Source organism: Octopus bimaculoides, chromosome 4 (genome assembly GCF_046866305.1).
Source record: "Octopus bimaculoides isolate indiv1 chromosome 4, ASM4686630v1, whole genome shotgun sequence".
In the NCBI taxonomy this organism is placed as follows: Eukaryota; Metazoa; Mollusca; class Cephalopoda; order Octopoda; family Octopodidae; genus Octopus; species Octopus bimaculoides.
The window spans coordinates 42,441,280-42,464,747 of NC_142931.1; the positions used below are offsets into that span (position 1 = coordinate 42,441,280).

Sequence of the window (23,468 nt, forward strand, 5' to 3'; positions counted from 1 at the left end):
ACATACATATAATATATATATATATATATATATATATATATATATATATATATATATATATATATATATATATATATATATCAGATTGAGTAAAAAGTAAGCAACGTTTTGAACCATGAAGAATTCGTACCGGATATTTGCAGAATTAAAAATTTTTCTAAAACAGTTTTTGCAATTGTCTGATAATACAGATATTAGACTTGCCAAATTCATCAATAAATTAACATTGATATTTTTTTTCACCGTTGTTACGATCATCTGAAAGGGAACTGTCAAAGCGCAATATTCAATCAATTTTGCTATTCAACTTAAAAAAAAAAGACGTAAAGCAATTGAAACTGCCGTCCATTAGCTCGCCCCCCCCGCCCCCCGCCCCCGCCATCAAATCGACGTTGCCTGAACAAGTGTCCTGTGTACCACACGTCACGTCATGTGTCGTAGAGTGATGCAGAGCTCGTGAGATGAAGTTTTTTTTGCTCAAGAATACAATTCCGGTTTAGGAATTGAAATTACGATATCGCGATCGGGAATGCAACACTCTAACCACTAGGCTATGCGTCCACACACACGTACAACATGGACTCTCCCGTCGTTAGACTACGTACGAGGGTTCTGCAATTTGTTGCTGAGCTACCACACAGTTGATTTGTTTATGGCGATCAAATGTTTGTGTTCATATAAGCTCACTCCCACCATCAAATCCATATTACCTATACAGGTGTACAACGTGCCACATATCAGATGACAAAATGATCGCAGAGCAATGTGAAATGAAGTGTTTTATTCAAGAACATATGCAACGCCTGGTCTGGGAATCGAAACCACGGTTTCGCAATCGTGAATACAACACCCTAAACACTAACATATTAGCATTTGTGTATTTTAGTATTCATGTATTATCATACTTGTGCACAATAAACATATATGTGTATACATACTTGTTGAGTTTATATAGTGGTAAAACTATTTACCCTTCAGTGGGATAGATTTGGTGCATTCATAAGGATTCTGGCGTGGGTATATGATCAACGGAAGTGAGAAGAATATGATCATGATCCCTAAAATGACGAAACCAAGCCACCAGGCTCCAACCCATTCTGCGTCGCTCGGTTTAAGCGTTGTTGCTGAAAATAAAAAGAAATATTCAAATTATGCCCATATCCATATACGCACATACCACATGCACATGTACAACACACGCATATACATATACGCACATAGCATACACGCACACACACACACATATACACACACACATATACACACACATACATACACACACGCAAGCATACACACACACATACATACATACATACATACATACATACATGCATGCATACATACATACATACATACATACATACATACAGTAATTATTATTAATTAATGTTACGTTTATTATTTTTAAGACTGCCGAAGGCATTGAGCGAGGAGAATCGTTAGCACGCCGGGCGAAATGCTTAGCAGTATTTCGTCTGCCGTTACGTTCTGAGTTCAATATTCCGCCGAGGTCGACTTTGCCTTACATCCTGAAGGACATATACATATAAGTCTATATTCTCCTACCTGTGAAGTTGTTTGCATGTTCCCCTTGAGTCATAGTATATATTGTCTGACTGACCTAAAGAGGGAACTCACGTTCATAAACTATCACAATTAAAACAACTACATATATCACTCATTCCTATTAATCTAAAGGACAATTAAGTAATGGAAATTTAGATATTCAGACTAAATATTCTTAGATGGCTACATAGATTGTTGGATACATCCATCCACATACAGACGCGCGCGCGCATGTGTGGTATATGTCGATGTTAATATAACTTGGATAACCAAAGAAAAAAGGCCCGGTAAGTTTTATCGTATGTGACAGCATGCGGTCGGTGAGCTGCTACGAAGTATGTACACAGCACAAGTATGAATCTACCCCTGGGACGAGTCATTTCCTCTCAACTGCTATGAATGTTGAGAAATACGTTTTAAAAGACAGATGTACCTTTTTAATGATGTCTTCAAAACTGTAGACAGGAAAGTAAAACGACATACGCAACTAAAGTTTCGTGTGAAAAATTATCAATCTTTCAGATGTTAACAAATTTGATGACGACCATTAGGCTTAATGCTGCAGATTACCAATGATTAAAATGCTTCTGAGCTCTTTGAAAATTAGTAAAAGTTGATCCATGTTCAGGGTAACCATTTATATAATTCGCTGATAAAATGATCGATAAGATGAAAGAAAATATTTAAAATCTTTGATGACCAATCATCCCGGATATTGCAGATTATCTGGATATTTCATTTAGACACTGTCAGACGATTTTAACCGAAAACTGTTATATATGTTAAATAAGTGTAATATTTGTAACAAGACTGTTTACTATTGATTAAAGTTTTACCACTGAGCAGAGTATGAAGATCAGAAACGTAGGACAGAAATAGTTTCTAATAGTAGCAACTTCAAGGCGGCTAGCTGGCGGAATCGTTATCTCGCCATGCAAAATGCTTAGCGACATTTCGTCCATCTTTCTGGTCTATGTTCAAATTCAGCCGCGATCGACTTTGCCTTTCAGCCTTTCGGGGTCGAAAAAGTAAGTACCAGTTGAGCTCTGGGGTTGATGTAATCGACTTACTCCATGCCCCGAAATTTCAGGCCTCGTGCCTATAGTAGAGAGGAATATTACCGACTTCAATTAGGACAGCAAGCTGGCTGAACCGTTAGCACGCCGGACAAAATGCTTGGCAGTATTTCATCCGACTTAACGTTCTGCGTTCAAATTTCACCGATATCGACTTTGCTTTTCATCCTTTTGGGATCGATAAAATAGATATCACTGGGGTCGATGTAATCGATTTCCCCCTCCCCCAAAATTGCTAGCCTCGTGCCAAAACTTGAAATCAATATTACCAACTTCAATGAGTTCAGTACTAACTATGCAACTATGTTGATGAGTTATGGATATTTAGATGTGATCTCAAAACGAATCTCCAGTCATGTCTACGAGGATATTGATCGTGTTTTTCTTTATGTTCGATATATTGTACATCAGGCATGCATAAATCTCTTAGCTATTATAATCATGTCTTCATAGCTATTTCATTGAGCGAGACGAAACAGCTTTGAGATGTGGTGAACTATTACGGGCATCAGTATCATGAGAATACTGTTTCATGCACAGTTATCTTTCTTCAGTGGAGGCGCAATGGCCCAGTGGTTAGGGCAGCGGACTCGCGGTCATAGGATCACGGTTTCGATTCCCAGACCGAGCATTGTGAGTGTTTATTGAGCGAAAACACCTAAAGCTCCACGAGGCTCCGGCAGGGGATGGTGGTGAACCTTGCTGTACTCTTTCACCACAACTTTCTCTCACTCTTACTTCCTGTTTCTGTTGTGCCTGTAATTCAAAGGGTCAGCCTTGTCACGCTGTGTCACGCTGAATATCCCCGAGAACTACGTTAAGGGTACACGTGTCTGTGGATGGTTCAGCCACTTGCACGTTAGTTTCACGAGCAGGCTGTTCCGTTGATCGGATCAACTGGAACCCTCGACGTCGTAAGCGACGGAGTGCCAAAAAAAAAAAAAATCCTTCTTCAATAATTTTCTGAGAAATTCTGATCAGGCCTAGTGTAGATACTTTAAAATGTATATTTGTATACTTACCTTGCAAGGTAATATACACTCTGCTTACAAAACTTCCTAGGATGGATACTAATGATGAACTAACGACTGATAACGGACCTGCTATGCCTAGAAAAGTAAACATAAAAAGACAAGATATACAGTTTAAAATATCGATTTAATGAAGAATGAAAACAACATGTCTACAACAAAGAGTTTGGTGGTTGTACTGGAATCAACTACCAGTCAAGTATTGGGAGATGATTTGATCGATTCCTAGTATTTGACCATTACTTAGTTTATCGACATAGAATGGATTTAAAGTTGTCTAATATGGAAGGATACGAATTCAAGGTCAGCAATTTCGGTGGAGGGGATAAAAGTCGATTACGTCGACCCCAATGCGCAACTGGTACTTATTTTATCGACCTCGAAAGGATGAAAGGCAAAGTCGACCTCAGTGGAATTTGAATTCAGAACGTAAAGCCGGACAAAATATCGCTAAGCATTTTGTCCAGCGTGCTTACGATTCTGCCAGCTCACCACCTTATTTCTCACTATAGATTGCAATGTATTTTGTTGGACATAAATAAATAAATAAATGCGCCCTTTTAAAGCCTAGCCAGGCTCATGGGCCCGGTTTCTCGGTTTCAATGGCGTATGTATCCCCAGCTGGACGGGACGCCAGTCCATCGCAGCGTTACTCATTTTTGCCAGCTGAGTGGACTGAAGCAACATGAAATGAAGTGTTTTGCTCAAGAACACAACGCGTCGCTCGGTCCAGGAATCGAAACCACAACCTTACGATCATGGTGCTGACACCCTAACCACTAAGCCACGCGCCTCCACATTTTGTTGGACATAGTCAAAAGTAATTACAGATACAATAAGGCATTAAACTCACTCATGTAACAACTGAAGGAAACAGGAGGCACATTGTCATCAATATGTACGGTTGATATTGGTTCTGTAGGTCCCCTACATATGCCAATGAATATCATTGCAGCCAACATGATGTAATAGCCCGCTATATTGGCATGTTTTGATTGTTGATCGTATTCATGACTACAGGGAACACGAGAGTTGTTTAGTGTAGAGGACAGAGTTGAAATAAGATCTGAAAAAAAAAGAAAAAAAAAGAGGCAATATATACATAATTCATTCATTCACTCGTTCGTTCATTCGTTCACTAACACACACGCGCACGCACACACGCACACACACACACACACACACACACACACACACACACACACACACACACACACACACACACACACACATACATACCTATATGCCTGTATACATGTATTCCTGCATGTGTTTTTGTATTCATACACACAACTTCAACTGCTGATCCTAATGTGTAACCTCGCTCTTAAACAAGGTATAAACATAACATAAACCTAAGGATTAGCAGATGAGAGAAAAAGTAATGTTATTCGAACTATTTTTGTCGATTATCTCTAGCTATATTCAAGTAATATTTCTGACACCAAGAGACAGTTAAAACTGGTCACAACATTTTCACAGAATAGGAATGATTGTCGACTATACGAAACAAGTCATATGAATATAACACATCACGACTAGAAAAGTATTAATCATCCCTGACAGCTTTCGTATCGGAAATAACACTAACAGGCTCTATGTTAGAAGAAAGAACGGAGTCAGAGATATATAAGGTCAGTTCAAACAGCCTTTAACTGAAATACACAGAAAACATTCATGGAACAATAAAGGAAGAAATGAGTTAATTACATATGTACTCAAAGTAAATAAAACATCTTGAAGGTATGTGACGAACTTCTGAGTAGGTACTCTGGGTGTGATAAATTAACTAACCGGATTAAAGTACTTAAACCAAAATTAGAGAAGCACTCGACAAATCAGAACGTTGAACAAAAATTTGGAGGAGAAACACTCGTCATAACAACAGAAAGCTCTGCATGGGTATTTATCCGATAAACTTGAGAATAATAGTAATATTCATTTCTACTCTAGGCACAAGGCCCGAAATTTTAGGGGAGAGGGCCAGCTGATTAGATCGATCCCAGTACGTAACTGGTATTTAATTTATCGACCCTCCGAAAGGATGAAAGGCAAAGTCGACCTCGGCGGAATTCGAACTCAGAACACGAAGACAGACGAAATACCGCTAAGCGTTTCGCCCGGCGTACTAATGTTTCTGCCAGCTCGCCGGTTTAGAATAATAGTAATATTGAATACACTTCATGTCGAAGGATGTGCTTTTGCTAATCAGCAAGAGGAGAATAGCTACTAAATACCAGACCAAAAATTATGGATGACTCCAAAACATCACGTTGTATTAAAAAACTTCGATTGGACGATTAGAGTGTGAAAGATATCTCCTACACCATCAGTAATGTCCCAACAGCACCACCGAAAAAGAAGAAAAAGAAAAGAAAGAAAACGTTCGCAAGATTTTACCTTCTAGTAAGACATGACATTATTCTTTTCTACTCTAGGCACAAGGCCCGAAATTTTGGAGGAGGAGGCCAGCCAATTAGATCGACCCCAGTACGCAACTGGTCCTTAATTTATCGACCCCGAAAGGATGAAAGGCAAAGTCGATCTCGGCGGAATTTGAACTCAGAATGTAGCGGGAGACGAAATACCGCTAAGCATTTCGCCCGGCGTGTTAACGTTTCTTATTTCTTCATTGCCCACAAGGGGCTGACCTCGGCGGAATTTGAACTCAGAACGTAACGGCAGACGAAATACTGCTAAGCATTTCGCCCGGCGTGCTAATGTTTCTGCCAGCTCACCACCTTTGAAACATGACATTATTGCCGAAACTGTGTACAATATTATCTGTTGGAAGGATTGCTCTGACGGTTATATCGAAAGGAATACTAGAACCGGAATAGTTTCATCTACACAAAACCTTCTAATAAAAATAACAATCTCGTGCAAACATAAGAACTTATATTATTTACAAGCACAAGGAACAAAAGGCATGCACTATTGTATAGCTTTACTGCCCAGTGGATGTGAATGTTTCGTCTAAAGTTGATATAGATTTAACACTTGGAAATGAATGAATTTTTCAAGAAAGAACCAAATAAACCAAGCTTGCATCCTCTAATTAGTAACAGAAATCACGTCATCATCATCATCATCATTACTATTATACTTACTTGTGCTATGCTTGGAGTTATGTTTTGGAACAGGCGTAATGAAATATGGCAGAGCGCATATTAAAAATCCAATTCCGGAAAAGATGCCACTGAACGCTAAAAATGTTGGTCGGTGTAAGTCTTTAGACATGTATATAAACACTGCTAGGGATAGGATAGATCCAATTTGATTAGCGATGAAAAGAAAACCAATATGCGAACTTCGTAAATTGAAGTGCTTTTCTAAAGTTGTAATTTGTGATGCTGTATATATGTTCACCGAAAGTAAAAGCAAAGAATTCAGACCGAGGAAGGAAGTGAAAACCTGGAAGATAAAAAAAAAAAAAAAATAAATAAATAAATGAAAGAATGAATAGAAGGTCAAACGAAGAAATGAATGAAGAATACTTTACAGAGAGTATGTGTATGCAACTGTCTGTCTGTCTGTATGTATGTATGTATGTATGTATGTATGTATGTATGTATGTATGTATGTATATATATATATATTATCTCCTTATAAAAAGCAAAGTCGGTTTGTTTATTTGTTTGTTGGTACGCTGACCGCTGAAAACACTATATAACATTGATAATATCTCAGGACTTTCGCGTTATTTAACCTTCCAGCTTCTAGGCATCTACTGACTTTTCTCACTTGAATTTTAGCGCCAGCCGTGGTGGGCGGAAGTCATCGTATTCTTCCGCCGCTAGCTTCTAAAGGGCAGAGGAACGCAGCGCTAGTGTGTTACTACGTTGGAGCGAAGCAGTTCGACTGCACTACTACAGATACCTTCCACAAGACTGCAAGTCGGTCAAAGTAGCCAGGGATTGCAGGGCGCTAAGCACACATGAAAATACGAATAGCAATTTGAACACAAGGGTTATAAACACAAGGGCAAGCAAGGAACGGTCCAGGACCGGCAATAATTACAAAGAAAAGTTAGAAATCACAGAACGTCTGATTATTTAAAAAAATATCAAGCAAAATATCGGATATTTACAAACATGTATGCAAGGAGAAAAGGAGTCCTATGAAGCAAAAACAAATGTACATAATAGTAAAAAGGCACAACAGGGCCAGTTCAAACAAATACAGCCTTGTAGTAAAGATTGTTTGCCAACATAACATGGCAGTCCTGGTTAGGACGAATGTTGCTGTTATTTAGCCCCAGCAGACATCATCTCCAGCTGGCTATACGACACGATCTGTGTCCTTATATTTTCGAACAAGGGAACCTAGCACCCCCACTCAGCTCAAGACAATATCTGTGTATCACGATTTCCATGTTATTTCCCTTCATCAGCACAGAATAATTGTTCGGCTAGAGGTGGCGCTGCCAAATTCCCGTTCGAAATATATAGTTTTCAAAGTGATAACTAGTCACTGATCTATAAATTAGAGAATTACTATTTTTAAATCTCACGTGAGATGTTCAGCAACAATACTTTGTAGTAAAGATTGTTCGCCATATATATATATATAACAAAAAAAAACAACATTCGCACAGAAAGCATATAGAAAGTTTGTTTGCATAAACAAATACAAATTAATATAGTTCTTAACTTTGACAGAAACAGGAAGGCTAATTCGCTGGTGTAAAGGTAACACACTTATTCGCGTTAACAAAGAGATGTGGGTTCGAGTCCCACAAGGATAGGAAAACCTTCCTTTTTTTTTGTCGAGGGCTTATATGCTCTTTTATTAGACAATTTTCCTTAGTCATTGCACGGTTATCACCATAAGCTTATATAAAATATCATTAATGTGTATATATATATATATATATATATATATATATATATGGTTCTGGGCTCAATTCCATTGCATGGTACCTTAGGTAAGTGTTTTCTACTATAGCCGGCCGACCAAAGCCTTGTGAATAAATTTTGTTGATGGAAACTGAAAGAAAAAAGGCATGTGTGTATGTGTTGTGTTCCTCCCAACCAACGCTTGACAACCGATCTTAGTTTTTTTCCGTCCCCGTGATCTATCGGTCCGACAATAAAGAGAGCTATAGAATGTTGTTGTTGTTGGCGCTCCGTCGCTTACGACGTCGAGGGTTCCAGTTGATCCGATCAACGGAACAGCCTGCTCGTGAAATTAACGTGCAAGTGACTGAGCACTCCACAGACACGTGTACCCTTAACGTAGCTCTCAGGGATATTCAGTGTGACACAGTGTGACAAGGCTGACCCTTTCTTTAAATTACAGACACAACAGTAACAGGAAGTAAGAGTGAGAGAAAGTTGTGGTGAAAGAGTACAGCAGGGTTCGTCACCATCCCCTGCCGGAGCCTCGTGGAGCTTTAGGTGTTTTCGCTCAATAAACACTCACAACGCCCGGTCTGGGAATCGAAACCACGATCCTATGACCGCGAGTCCGCTGCCCTAACCACTAGGCCATTGCGCCTCCGCACTATAGAATATTATAGGACTTAAAAGAAAGATAAATATTGAGGTTGATTTGTTTGACTAAGCACTTCAAGAAGGTTCCTCAGCATGGCCACAGTTCAACGACTGAAACAAGTAAAAGATATAAAGATATAAAAGATATATACTTAACCACCATACTCGCACATGAGTGAAAAAAAGGCTCTTCTTCGTCCAACGGAAGGCAGCATTTTCTGCGTGCTGGTTTTGATGAGAGTAAATGACTGATCTCACTTGCAATCTTCATATCCAGCTGTTTCTTTTGGAAAAATATAAAAAATAATGCAAGTTATAGGAAAGAAGATAAGTCGGAGAAAATTATTTGAAATAACACATACAAAAGACATTTGAAATGTTCAGAGATTTTACCCTGATCTACTTCAGTCTGTTGTGAATATACAACTAACGCTGTACGTGAACGTTAGTTGTATATTCACAACAGACTGAAACTCAGTTTCAAAATTTGTTTCGAAAATCAGCATCTGTGAGTTTCAAAACAAATTGTGTCTGTTTTCCTTGAAACGAATTGGAGAAGTGATCCAGAGTGAATGAAATAATCGTTGCTGTTTGCTCCTACTCTAAAGTTTGTCGTGGTGACGAGTGAAAACAAACACCGGTAGTTTCTCTTGCTCATTCGATCATACTGAATTTCTGTGACTGACTAGCAGACGTCTTTGAATGCAAGTGCCAAATATTTACTGTGCTTCCATATTTCAACGTAGGATACTCTGCTCTGAGCTACTTCTACAGAAAATTCAACAGTGTCTATACATGTGGTCAGTGATTTTGTTCCCTTCACTGGTTAAGTTTCTGAGAACATCGTTAGACTGTTCAGACTGCTCTATACTTTTGACTGTCTATAATTTTCAGCAGCAGAAATTGATTGCTCTTTTGCATTTTGTCAACTGAAGCATCAAATGTGAAATAGGCAGTCTAAACTAAGGAGATTTATAGTCACAATTAATCCAGATCACATAGGACAGTAACTTCTAAAAATTCATTGTGTATGTCAGGAGTGATGACATGAAGTTCAATATCAGTATCATTATATTTCTGTGATCCGTGGCAAATGAGTTTTTGCGGAACTCATCCTGCTTTTTATCTGCAACGAAACATTTTCGTTGAGTTCAGGTTACAGTACTTTCTCCCAACCTACCAGTAATGGCTTTCACTCATTTGATAAAAACCTGAATTTCTAGTGTGAATAATTTTTCACAGTCGAATAGCTTCTACATATCAAAAGCTACGATCCTAAATACCCAGTTGTGTGTGATAAATGTACCATGATGTATACGATACATTTAACCACAAATTTTGTCACAAAGTTTTTCTATGCATTTTTTACTGTACATACAATCGAAATTCGGATACAGTTTCAGTTTTATTTTGTGAAGGAGATTGTCTTTGTTTTCAAACGTCTGATGAATATATCACTCTGGGTGCGGTTTTCAACCTGTTCTTGATATTCTTTTTGATTTTGGTACAAAGCCAGTAATTTTAGTGGCCGAAGGTTAGTTGATTACATCGACCACAGTACTTGACCGGTAGTTATTTTATCAATCCTGAAAGGATGAAAGGCAAAGCTGACCATGGCGGTATTTGAACTCAGAACGTAGAGAGCCAGAAGATATAGCGTGAAGCATATTTGTTCGATAAACAAACGATTCCGCTAACCTGCCACCTATTTCCGCACATAGAATAGACATTCAGCTGCGGTAGCTTTCATTCCTTGTTCCAATACTTCTAGTACACGATCTACATTGTTTAGAAATAATACATTTCTAAATCTCTCAGAGAGATTTATGCAGTAGTGATACGATGAAGTAGTTGTATGCTGTCAACTTAATGTGACAGTCCCATGAAGAGAATAATACTACTGTTGGTTAGACCTAGGAAGCTGCACCGCTTCCTGTCGGCCTTGACACATTTCCTGTGTCCTTATGAATGTATTTCACTAGAATTATTATATGTTTACAAGAGCTTGACGGGCATCTTCGACTAGCAAGTCATGCTACTCCAGACTGATGACGAGCAAAGACTCAGAAACATGTCTCTGGATGCAGGCTTAGCTGGGTGGAGGTGCTTGTCTCCCCCTTGTAAACATAAGGACACAGGAAATGTATCAAGGCCGACAGGAAGCGGTGCAGCTTCCTAGGTCTAACCAACAGTAGTATTATTCCCTTCAGGGGACTGTCACATTAAGTTGACAGCATACAACTACAATCTACATTGTCTTTGTATTAACAGAAATATTTTCAAATATTTCGTTATGTCTGTTGCATCTTCCTTTTTGACCCCCTACAGATACACCACCAGGTGAATACTCTGTTCACTGATTTAATCAAGCCCATTTCCACTGAATTCTTGGTTACTCATTGTTTACAATCATCTGCACCCGTGTATTTCTGTATACGTGTATAACATATCTGTCCTGGGAAAGAGAGACAGCTGCAGAAAGGGAAGCATACCAAGAAACGAATAAACTGTGCCCTACAAAATCCTGAGCATCTCAAAGTGAGGAATAGAGGTAGGCACAGCTGACAAGGAATAGGAATCTCCACTGCAGAACGAAGAGCAGTTTCAACAGCTCAAAGAAGCAACTTCTATGAAGCAGCTTTCGATTATGATCCAGCAGTTCATTATGCAGATGACACTAGAGTTTCCATTGGTGCAATGACAACTGAGTGCATACATTGTAAAGCAAGGAAGTGGCCTGGAGAGACACCTGCACTGCACTGTAGTGCTGGAAAGGTTAAACACCCTGCAATCCGCCAACCTCCAGACCCATTGAAGAAACTGTTGTTATCAATTCACCAAGATTCCAAGCATTTTCAAAACAAAATTAGACAATACAACGCTGCACTGCAGATGACATCATTTGGCGCCACAAGAGATTTAACTGAGCCAAGATTCATGCAAACTTTCAAGATCCAAGGTCAGGTTTATCATCGGATTGGCTCTCTACTACCTCTGTCAAATGAATCGCCAAAATCCGCCTTTCGTTGTTTATAATTTGTACCTGTTTTTTGGTTTCTAAATAAGCTACACAAAACGTGTTTTTGAATTACGCGTATCTATTTTATATACATATATAAGTTGAAAATTTTCTTTAACCATTTCGCTTAACGTCTATGTTCCTGCTGGCATGGCTTGGAGAGTTATTAATGTACAAAGTTGGTATCTCAGCTACTAGCAGTTGACACCTGCATAATCTAGACGGTGTTTTTAAATTTCATTACTGACTTTAACCCGGGCAACGCCGGATATTTCTGCTATTTAATCAAATAAACGAATAAGCAAAAGGAATATGTGTAATACACAAATGAAAATAAAACAAAGAGCCTGACTGTAGTACATATACTTAGCTATAATGATTAAAATAACTAAAGAACTAAAAAGAATTACAAGCTTCAGACGGCACATTACTTAACAGGTCTGGGGCTCTACCGTTTCTGTTACTCCAAAGCCTGTACAGCATTACTAACTATAGTAACAATAGTTGTCGTTTCCAGTCACCTTCTTCAACAGTTGAGTGTCACATACCTCGGGCGAACGAAAGAGATACTGTGTAAACGGTCAATCTCCTAGAAATAGAAGGTAAAACTCTCGTACATAACTCCTTACCGTTTCAAAAGCAAGAGGACACATTTGACAATTAAAAGCAAAAGGACACAGTCTGACATGCGCCTGCAAATGCAGGATGTGGTGGTCACGAATGGAATATCTTTAAGCATTGTTTTGAATGATCAAAGTTTGCCTAACAACATTCTTAATATCTTGTCATCTATATTATTAAGGTAAGCGAAAGGGCGGCGAGCTAGCAGAATCGTTAGCAACGAAGGACGAAATGCATAGCAGTATTTCTTCTGGATTTATAGTCTAAGTTCAAGTTCCGTGGAGGTAGACATCGCCTTCTATTTTTTCGAGGTCTATAAAATAAGTACCAGTCGAGCACTGAGATCGATAATATCGACTTACCCCTTTCCTTAAAATTTCTGGACTTGTGCCAAAATTTGAACCCATTATTGAAATATACAAATTGTAATTTAGAAAGGTATTCTATTCAGATTAACACACGAAACAATTCGCTAAGCACTATCTATTTTTAAAAGAAAAACGGAATAGAATTCAGAATATTTTATACTTGATAAAAAAAAAAAAAAATGTTCGATTCACTACTATGTAGCTCCAGATTCAGTCCTACTAACTTTGGGCCAACTGTAACATTTTCGGTGAAATTTGATAGACGGAAACTGTTGGGAAGAAGAACAAGAACAAGAACAGCCCCTTCTCGTTTGAGGAAGAATCCTTCTTCTCAGGTGTCATAAAAAGCATTACTGTAGTAGTAGTAGTAGTAGTAGTAGTAGTAGTAGTAGTAGTAGTAGTAGTAGTAGTGTTTAAAATAAAGGTGCTACAAATTAAAGCTTATATATATAAATATATACATACACAGGCGCAGGCGTGGCTTTGTGGAAAGAAGCTTACTTCCCAACCACATGGTTCCGGGCTCAGTTCCACTACATAACACCTTGGGCAAGTGCCTTCTAGCTATATATATATATATATATATATATATATATATATATATATATGTGTGTATAATACAAATAATATATGAGTATATATATACGTACATGTATGTACATACCTACATCTGCATGTATATATAGATGCATATCTGGGTACAGGATGTTGCAAAAACACGTGGACAAAATGATAAACAGAGTACAGAAAACACACAGGCCACATAGAGAACATTTCTTTCATCAGTTGCCACCATTCTAAAACTAAGCGTTTCGAAGAGTTAGGGCAATATATATATATATACACACATATATATATATAAAGTAATAATTTTGAATTTGAGTACAGACTCCTGTGTGCCAGCAGCAGCAGGCAAATACCGAAATTTATTTAATTGAAATAAGCAAAACGGAGATTAAAGAATGAGGTACCTTTTGACAAGCCACCTGATCAGGCACATCCTCACCGAACGATGCACCACAGCTATTTGTACAGAAATTCATCACCGAGGACCGATGTACGATCAGTCGAAACGATCGTAGTGATTAATTAAGAGTCTCGTGAATTCCATTTTCCCTAATATATATATATATATATATATATATATATATATATATATATATATATATATATATATATATATATATATATATATATATATATATTATTGTTATTATTGTTATTATTATTATTGTTATTATTATTATTATTATTATTATTATTATTATTATTATTATTAGTAGTAGTAGTAGTAGTCATCTGTCGGTTCCGAGAGGGCATGGATCTGCGCCCGAAGAAATCGTGTCAGCTGCTAAAAGTGGTGCAGTGTCTGGTGTGGCTGTACAGGACCACACGACAATGGCAGTCACGCATACAGCGACTGCATTTGAAGGACCTCTCTGCCGGTGCTACTGGTTTTTCTTTCCGTCGAGTGTGCTTTTCTTTGGTGGCGAGTTCCTGGTTTTCTTCTGCTAGTTTCATCCCCTTTCGCAGTATTTGTCTCTAGTGTGGGCGATGATTTGCCACCTCCTCTCATCTCAGGACGTCCAGATCAAGCAACTTCATATCCCTCTTACAGAAATCGCTTGATCTGGACGTCCTGAGATGGGAAGAGGTCGCAAGTGATCGCCCTCACTAGAGACAAATACTGCGGAAGGGGATGAAGCAAGCGGAAGAAAAACAGGAACTCGCCTCCCAAGAAAAGCGCACTCGACAGTTATAGGCCACCAGTCATTAGGGTCTGACGAGACGTGTGTAAAGCTAAACGCTTTGTGAACGCGAAACCTTGTGTAAACCTATGAACCGGCCATAACTAACATTCTCTAAATACTCTACTGCTCTATAAATTAGAGTGCGTTTCTCTTTCGGATTTATGATTTATAATGATGATATGTGTGAGTGTGTGGGGTGTGTATATCTTTGTGTCTGTCGTTGTTCCCCACTCCCCACCACTTGACAACCGGTATTCGTGTTTACGTCCCCGTAACAATTCGGCAAAAGAGACCGATAGCACCAGGCTTTAAAAAATAAGTACCGGGATCGATTCGTTCGACTAAGATTTTCTGAGGCGGTGCTCCAGTATGGGCGCAGCCTAACGACTGAAACAACTTAAGAGAAAGATAAAAGATCGTATATGCTTCAATGTATAAGTGAGCTAACATTGGCACAGACAAACATGTACATATGCACGCATACACCGGCGCCTGTGCAAACAAACATACACACGTATTTGTTAATGTATGCGGTTTTTATCTATTTACGTATGTGCATAAATATATAGGTAAATTGATAGATAGATAGATAGATAGATATAAACATAGACATATATATACATACATAAGTGTACGTGTGTGTGTGTGCGTGTGTGTGTGTGTGTGTGTAAGACGGGGAGGGAGTGAGAAAACTAAATTAACTGATACAGAAAGAGGGAAGAACGAGCAATTTGATGGTAATTTTGTGTATTTTAGGTTACATGAATGAATAAGTATGAATTAAAACGTGGGAACACCCAATACCGAAGCCTGCAAATTTGTCTACATCGTCAATAGGAGTGCTTCGCCTCTACGTAGTCTACTTATCTGCTAAAAGTAGTAGACAAATCTCTCTCAGCGTCTAAACTGACATGAAAAAGGACACCTTAGATAATATAGTATCGGAATCAAATACGTCACGAGAAAAACATGGAGTGGTCACTGTTGGAATGTCTTCAGTCGGGATCAACAAGGTGCGAAATAACAAGCTTGCTAAATATATCTTTGTTTGAGGTTTCAAATTGACCTCTGGTTTTGAGCTGAAGCTGTGGTGAAGGCAGAAGTGGGAGAGTGGATGGTTCCTGTCGGGAGTCCCTGAGGACGGAAGTGCTGGTGGGTAGCATCACTGATCAGCAATCAAAGAAGAGTCCACACAAGGGAGGCGCGGAAATGATAGTGAAGCGGCGGTTAGGAATCCTCAGAGAGCTGGCCAGTGAATTTGGCTTGAAACTACAGGTAGTGTTTGTGCCTTCAGAAAAGAATAAGGCAGGTGTGCTAACCAGGATGAAAAATCCCTGGCTGGTAGTGGCAGGGGATGTACAGACTGTTGTGGCTACAGCGTGTCGCCTGGCGGGCTCAGAACTGAGGAGGTTGCACAGCATGCACCATATGGGTGTAGACAGGACTCTGTTCCTTGTGGTGGTAGTGGTGGTGGTGGTTTTGGTGGTAGTAGTAGTAGTAGTAATTGTAGTGGAGGTTGTGGTGGGGTACGCGCTGATCAGTGCGCCAGACTAAAATGCTTAGTAGCATTTTTTCCGGTTTTTGCATTTTGAGCTCCAATCTTGTCGAGGTCGACTTTGTCATTCATCCTTTTGGGTTAATATTAATAAAGTACTAGTCAAGTACTGGGGCTGATGGTATTTAACAAACCCTCCACTTAAAATTTCTGACCTTTTATCATTATTAATATTATTGCCGACTTTACTCTTCATCCTTTCGGAGTCGACAAAATACGTACCAGTTGAACACTGGGGTCGATATAATCGACTCATCCCCTCCCCCCAAATGGCTGCCCTTGAGGCAAAATTTGAAACCATTATTGTTATCATTATTACTATTATTATTATTATTTTGTCTTTTCACAGCTTCTAACGCTGGAGATGTAATACAGTGTCAGCTGTTCACTATCGGTGAACTAAGGTAACATCCCTTATTTTTCGAGCACCATCCGGAATATTCGAGCTGTTCCAAGTAGTGCTGTTTTCTGCAACTACTCCACCCTTATTGCAGCCCCTATTTGTTCCATGTACTATTATTATTATTATTCCAGAAGGAATAAAATGATGTAAAACAATGCAATCTTCTCATCAGGGAAAGAAAGAAACCAAACACATCAATAAGACATTTTAACAGAATGTGATGACTGCGTATATGATGAAGGGAATGCTAGCAAGTTTTTTTGTTTTTAAACCGTTAGTAGATATTACGTCAAAGGCAATTTATAGAAAGAGAAGGAGGAGAAAGAAAGAAATTAGCAGAAAACTAATAGTGGAGAAATATAAAGCGATAGGTGAATAAGAATAATGCTTAAAGGCATGGAAGTAAATATATTTAGTGGAAGTGAAATGTAAGAAGACAGTCAAAGGTCGAATTTTATAGAATGGTAGAAATCACTCATAAGAACTAAAGGTATGTTTTTGCCGATGTTTGCAACGATAAACGCGTTCTATAAACGTGTTTACAAGAGGATTCTCTGAGAATAGGATGAAATACATTTCACTGTTACCAAGCAGACAAAAAAATCTAACTAAGCTATTCTTAATCCTTTGTAATTTTTGGTTAGAAGCATTTTGAAGGTAGAGTAGACAATCATCACGATATAGACCTCCATTGATGTTTGGGAATTGGTCAGCCATTTCATAAAGGATATATATATATATACCGACGAAATCAGCGATTTGTGCTGAACCAGAACTTCCCATCGTGACATCAAAACTGTCGGGTGTATCTTTCCGGACCCACAGCTTGTTATCGAATTTAATAATAGATTTTCTGGCGGCAAACACGACATTAATTTCATCCCTGGTAAGACCTGCTTTGTTGTGAGCGAGCCAGAGTGCCTTGTTGAGTACGATTAGGTTATAGAGGAATAGAAACTCGGAATATCAAACTGGATAAACTTTGTGCACTTCTTGTTATTAATAGAATTAAACCAGTCGACCACTTGGAACGAATTAGACCATAAATTAGGTTTTAATTTTTTAACTAAGGTAGGAATATATTTATTTAGAATATTTTTGCTAAGTACACCGATGTCGGAGCTAGAAGGACAAATAAGTCGTAAGGTTGGGTCATTAAAAAAAACTTGTTTGTGATCTTTTAAAATAAAACCAGGTTGTTTAGGATCAAGGGGTTCTGGTTTCGTCTGTAAGTCATATTTCTGCATAATTCTCTTAGCCTCAAGGTTGCCTTTCTTGATTGCCCTTTTACCGGTAATCCTATAATTCTTTTGTATTTCTTTTCTAAGCAATTCTAAGTAGTAATCCTTGGTAAGCCTGTATAAGTTGCCTGTTTTATCCGATTAAACCAGTATCCCATCCATGCTATGAATTTCTTTAGTGATATTGTGAAGATACCGCAGATGTTTATTCCTTAAGAGTGAACGGTGGAATTTCACATTCCTCACGATAGACTAGAGATCGTCTTCAAACTGTTTCAATCTTGGGTTAGGTGGAGGATTGTTTTTAGATTTAAACAATTTTTTTGAATTCAGAAGCTGGATCGTTAGAGGGCTGTTTAATGCCTTCATTATCGAAGAAAAAGGTGAGCCATCTAATACGGTTAATAAAGGAGTTTGTCTTACTGATGAGTTGCTTAAGGAAAACCTTCCTTGGGGGAATGGGTATATCCTGAAGAGATGCATTTATATCAAATAACTCTATACGTGGTAACTATTTTATTAGCTGGTTATATGGAAACCTGGTTGAAGTGTATATAAATGTATGTGTATTTTTTCAATGTTTGCAAATAACACAGAAAAAAAAAATAAATAGTTACCAGGGTGGCCAAAATTCACACTAATACCAAGGATGTAACAGCCTACTTATAAATGTAGAAACTCCAGGTTTAGCTGAAATGTTTTTGTATAATATAGATAAATAAATAAATGAAGTTAAACGCAGGTGTTATTCAAATCTTTTTACTTCCGACATATGTTTTGAATAAAACATTGGTATTATTCCAGAAGGAATAAAATGGTGAAAAACAATGCAATATTCTCATCAGGAAAAGAAAGAAACCAAACACACCAGTAAGACATTTTAACAGAATGTGATGACTGCATATATGATGAAGGGAACGCTAGCAAGTTTATTTTTTAAACCTTCAGTAGATATAACGTCAAAAGTAGTTTATAGAAAGAGAAGGAGGAGAAAGAAAGAAATTAGCAAAAAACTAATAGTGGAGAGCTATAGAACGATATGTGAATAGGAATAATGCTTAAAGGCATCGAAGTAGATATATTTAGTGGAAGTGAAATGTAAGAAGACAGTCAAAGGTCGAATTTTATAGAATGGTAGAAACCACTTATAGGAACTAAAGGTATGTTTTTGCCGATGTTTGCAACGATAAACGAGAATTCTCTGAGAATAGGATGAAATACGTTTCATTGTTATATATATATAACAATAATGCTTGATTTTAGTACAAGAAGGTTTGTCAGGAGAGTATATGATTGACATTTTCTTTCATACAATTAGATTCCGTCTTTGTACTGGGGCTAACTAGATGCAAATTGAAAGACTAACTTCCAGTGTCTCTTATGAATAGTCCAGCCTTTACTTAGTTGCCTGAATACGAAGTATAAGTGCAATCATCTGAATAAACAAATATGTCCAGTCTATCAAAATAATCTTTCTTCCTCCTTTCTGTAATGTATGAACGAGCATGAATATAATATTATATGTATGTATGTATGTATGTATGTATGTATGTATAAAGATGTATTATTACCTTTATTAATGATATTAATAACGTAATGATAAGGTGGCTAGCAAGTTCACACCGTTACAGGCACAATATTTAAGCAAGTGGTATTATATACTCTACTGAATCTAAATTTAGCTTATACACACACACACACACATGTATGCATAATATGTATGTATGTGTGTGTGTGTGTGTGTATTTGACGTAAACGTTTTAAAATTAATTTGAAAGCAACTACTAACATTAACTGAAAAGGTTTTAATATAGCAGTACATTTTAAATATCTAACTAAACAGAAATTCAAGGCGACAGTACCTTCTGTAGTTTACTGCCCTGACAAACTCTCTCATGAGTTTTTGTTGAAAATTCGAAGTCATAATCTGCGTTTTGTTCAAATAGAATATCACACACACACACACACACACACACACACACACACTGACATACACATATGCACATACATACAGGCATACATACTTACATGAAAGAATGTATTGTAAATACACAAACGACCAGTAAAAAATATATAACGTATATTGAGGGCATAAACAGACGGAAGACTGACATATAAGGTTCCTAATTCTTCATCAGTTATCAAATTCATACATACATACATACATACATACAATCATACATACATACATACATAAGTATACACACACACATGTATATATATGTATATAAGAAAATATATATGCAGATGCACATATATAAAGATATACATATATATTAATACACAGAAAAACACATATATATGGTGATACATACACATACAAACAAATATGCACATTTATACATACATAAGCATATTTACATTTATATATGTGTATGTGTGTGTTTGGTATAAAAATTTGAAGAAAAATCATGAAAACAGGATAAAAAAAGTAAATAAACTCGATGTATTAGGCTGACGCTAAGGGAAACTGGAGGAGAACTTTAACGTTTCGTACCTACGCTCTACTACGGAACGGATAGATGAGGTTAGAAAAATATAAATAATAAAGAACAAGCATATCTCTGTTAGGTGATCACCAAATGTTGAAATCATCGGAAGTGGAAGAGATGGGCTTAAGGTGTGGGTGGCAAAGCGAACAACAGTGATCTGGCAGGTACGTGTGTGTAGGAATCTAATGCGTGTGTATGTGTGTGTGTGCGTGTGTATGTATATGTGCGTGTGCATGCATGAAGCAATGTGTACGCCCATACTCTGTGTGTTTATGCATGTGTATATATGTGTATGGGTGTGTGTATGTGTGATGCTTCTTCCAGTTTCCGTCTACCAAATTCACTCACGAGGCTTTGGTTGGCCCGAGGCTATAGTAGAAAACACTTGCCCACGGTGTCACGCAGTGGGACTGAACCCGAATCCATGTGGTTGGGAAGCAAGCTTCTTATCACACAGTCACGCCTGTGCCTATATGTATGTGTATATATATATATATTGTTGAATTTCGGGATGGTCAGTTCTTTTTCTTTTTGCCAAATAAACACGTGTTCTATATATTCGTTCTCCACTCATTTATTACTGTTCTTATTCTAACTTATGCCCATCGTCCGAAAATCTTTCGTCACACATCTGTGACCTCTTCAGCGACACTTTCCGTCCACGTGTTTATTTGGCAAAAAAAAAGAAAAAATGACCATCCCGAGATACAACAATATCTATTTCAACACACGCTTTCACACCAGGAATCTTGCAAAACAATTTCATATATATATATATTTGTATCGATAGTTGAATATTGATTGACTGGTGATTGTATAGTTAAAAAAGAACAAAATAAGTAAATAAAATAACTGATATTAATGATTAAATGAAAGACAAAAACAAATTTCTTACCGTTGTTTCATTCCAGTGTGAATGTGTTTTGCTTGTATTCTCTAGTGGTTGGCACTTGTGGATGTATAATAAAAATAAAGTAAAATAACAATGGACTGTTTCTCAGATATCAACTAGTGAACGTCATGTGTGACAAACTGGTGTCTGGTATGTTTATAAACATTTTGAGTATAATCCCAAGCTGTTCACAAGAGACAGAATTGCAGGTGTGGTGGTTTTTCAATAAATACGTATCTATGTGTGCGTGCGTGCGTGTGTATGTGTGGTGTATGCGTGTATGGTATGAAAATTTAAATACTAGCAGCTGGAGATATTCGCATTTGATCAATAGAAATAATTAAATGGAGTGATGGACAACGTTGATCACACATCCGTTATTGTCCTAGTTATCGTCGTCGTAGTGGTGATCATCATCATTACCATCATTATCTATCTTTGTTCAACTTGAAGGTGTTGGATTTCCTCACGCCCCCGCCAACAATTTTGATGAATATTTATTTTATAATCAGTATAACTTAATTATTCATGTCTGTTTCTCTATCCAGACCTAACAAACGTTAAATAACCACAAACCCTAATTATTTGAGTCTGCTGTTTGCATGAAACCAGTGGTAGTCTGTATATCTTTTATCTTTTACATGTTTTACTCATTGGACTGCTGCCAGGCTGGGGCATCGCCTTTAAGGGTTTAGTCGAACAAATCAACCCCAGTAATTATTTTTAAGTCTAGTACTTATCCCATCGACTTCTCTTGCTGAACCACTAGGTTACAGAGGCGTAAACAAACCAACGCTGATCTACAAATAGTGAAGGAGGAAAGACACAACATAAACACATACATACATACTTACATACATACATACATACATACATACATACATACGTACATACATACATATATACGTACGTACGTACATATAAACAAACAAACGCCTCAGCGACAATCTGGATAAACTAGAGTTTTCAGTAAAAAACAAAAATCAACCAACTCGCACTTTACAAATACAATCTGTAAGTGAAACAGTAAAAATATGCAAGACTTACATCAAGTTTAAAATGTGACATTGTTTTTGTTATCTACATTCCAACGACAGAGCTTTGTATCTTTGTTAGAAACCAGCTCCTTTTTTTTTTTGGTCGGGGGGAGGAAAAATTCAAATATAATGGATCTATAAATAAGGAGTGGACCAGGAATGAATACCTCAAGAGAATATGGTCATCGGAACTCTCAACTTACAACAAGTATATTGTCTTACAACATCTTTACAGTACCCATCCTCACACCTACGTCTGGCCTTCTGAACTGGTCACTCTAAGAACTCAATGAGAGATGTTCGAACTTGCAAGCTGTTCAGGACACAGGAAATTTCAACATCAATGGAGATACTGACAGGCTATACTTCTCACGCAAGAATGGTGACTGTGATCTCAAATCTGTATTGATGCAATATAAAGCACGTATTGTGGCACTGAAACAACATTCTGCAGCAGAGGAAAGCAACTAGTAACTAAGCTGCCCAAGTTTGTGACCACAAAATTAACAACATAATTAGGATAGCTAATGAACTTGAGGTAAGGTATGAAATAAGAACAGATACAGATCTCTCCTCACTGGACTAGTTCGTTAATAAGATAGTACATGAGTAGCTGATACGAAAAACACAAACAACAGTAGGGATTGATCATGTCAGAAGTTTGGTTTAGAGTACCGACATGTTTTTAACATCCCACTTCGAAGGCCACCAGCGCGCAATTCAAGGAAAAGAGATCCCTACCAAATGCCTACAATATAAAAGACAGAAAACGTTGACAGAAAACAAATGTAGGTTGTGCAAGACTAAGATTGAAGACATCAACTGCAAAAGAATGTCTTCCAGATATTATCTTCTCATGCGGGATGATGCAGTGGTCAGAAGAGTCTGGAACAGGATAACTAAAAAAAAAAATTTTTTTTT

General features: G+C 37.7%; 1 protein-coding gene across 4 annotated transcripts in view; it reads right to left on the bottom strand.

The window, feature by feature from the left end:
• Positions 1–21,861, bottom strand: part of LOC106881728 (solute carrier organic anion transporter family member 3A1) — a 57,494-nt gene extending 35,633 nt beyond the window's left edge. Inside the window, exons 1-6 of one of the 4 annotated variants that reach the window (XM_089350662.1) lie at positions 21,514–21,861; positions 9,321–9,451; positions 6,784–7,087; positions 4,527–4,739; positions 3,665–3,751; positions 972–1,124 (exon numbers count right to left, since the gene is read on the bottom strand). In XM_089350662.1, the coding sequence (XP_089206788.1) occupies positions 972–1,124; positions 3,665–3,751; positions 4,527–4,739; positions 6,784–6,913 (583 nt within the window). In that variant the 5' untranslated portion in view covers positions 6,914–7,087; positions 9,321–9,451; positions 21,514–21,861. The remainder of the gene's footprint in view (positions 1–971; positions 1,125–3,664; positions 3,752–4,526; positions 4,740–6,783; positions 7,088–9,320; positions 9,452–21,513) is intronic. The other 3 variants (XM_089350659.1, XM_089350660.1, XM_089350661.1) reach the window with 3 other exon arrangements.
• Between the last annotated feature and the right edge of the window lie 1,607 nt (positions 21,862–23,468).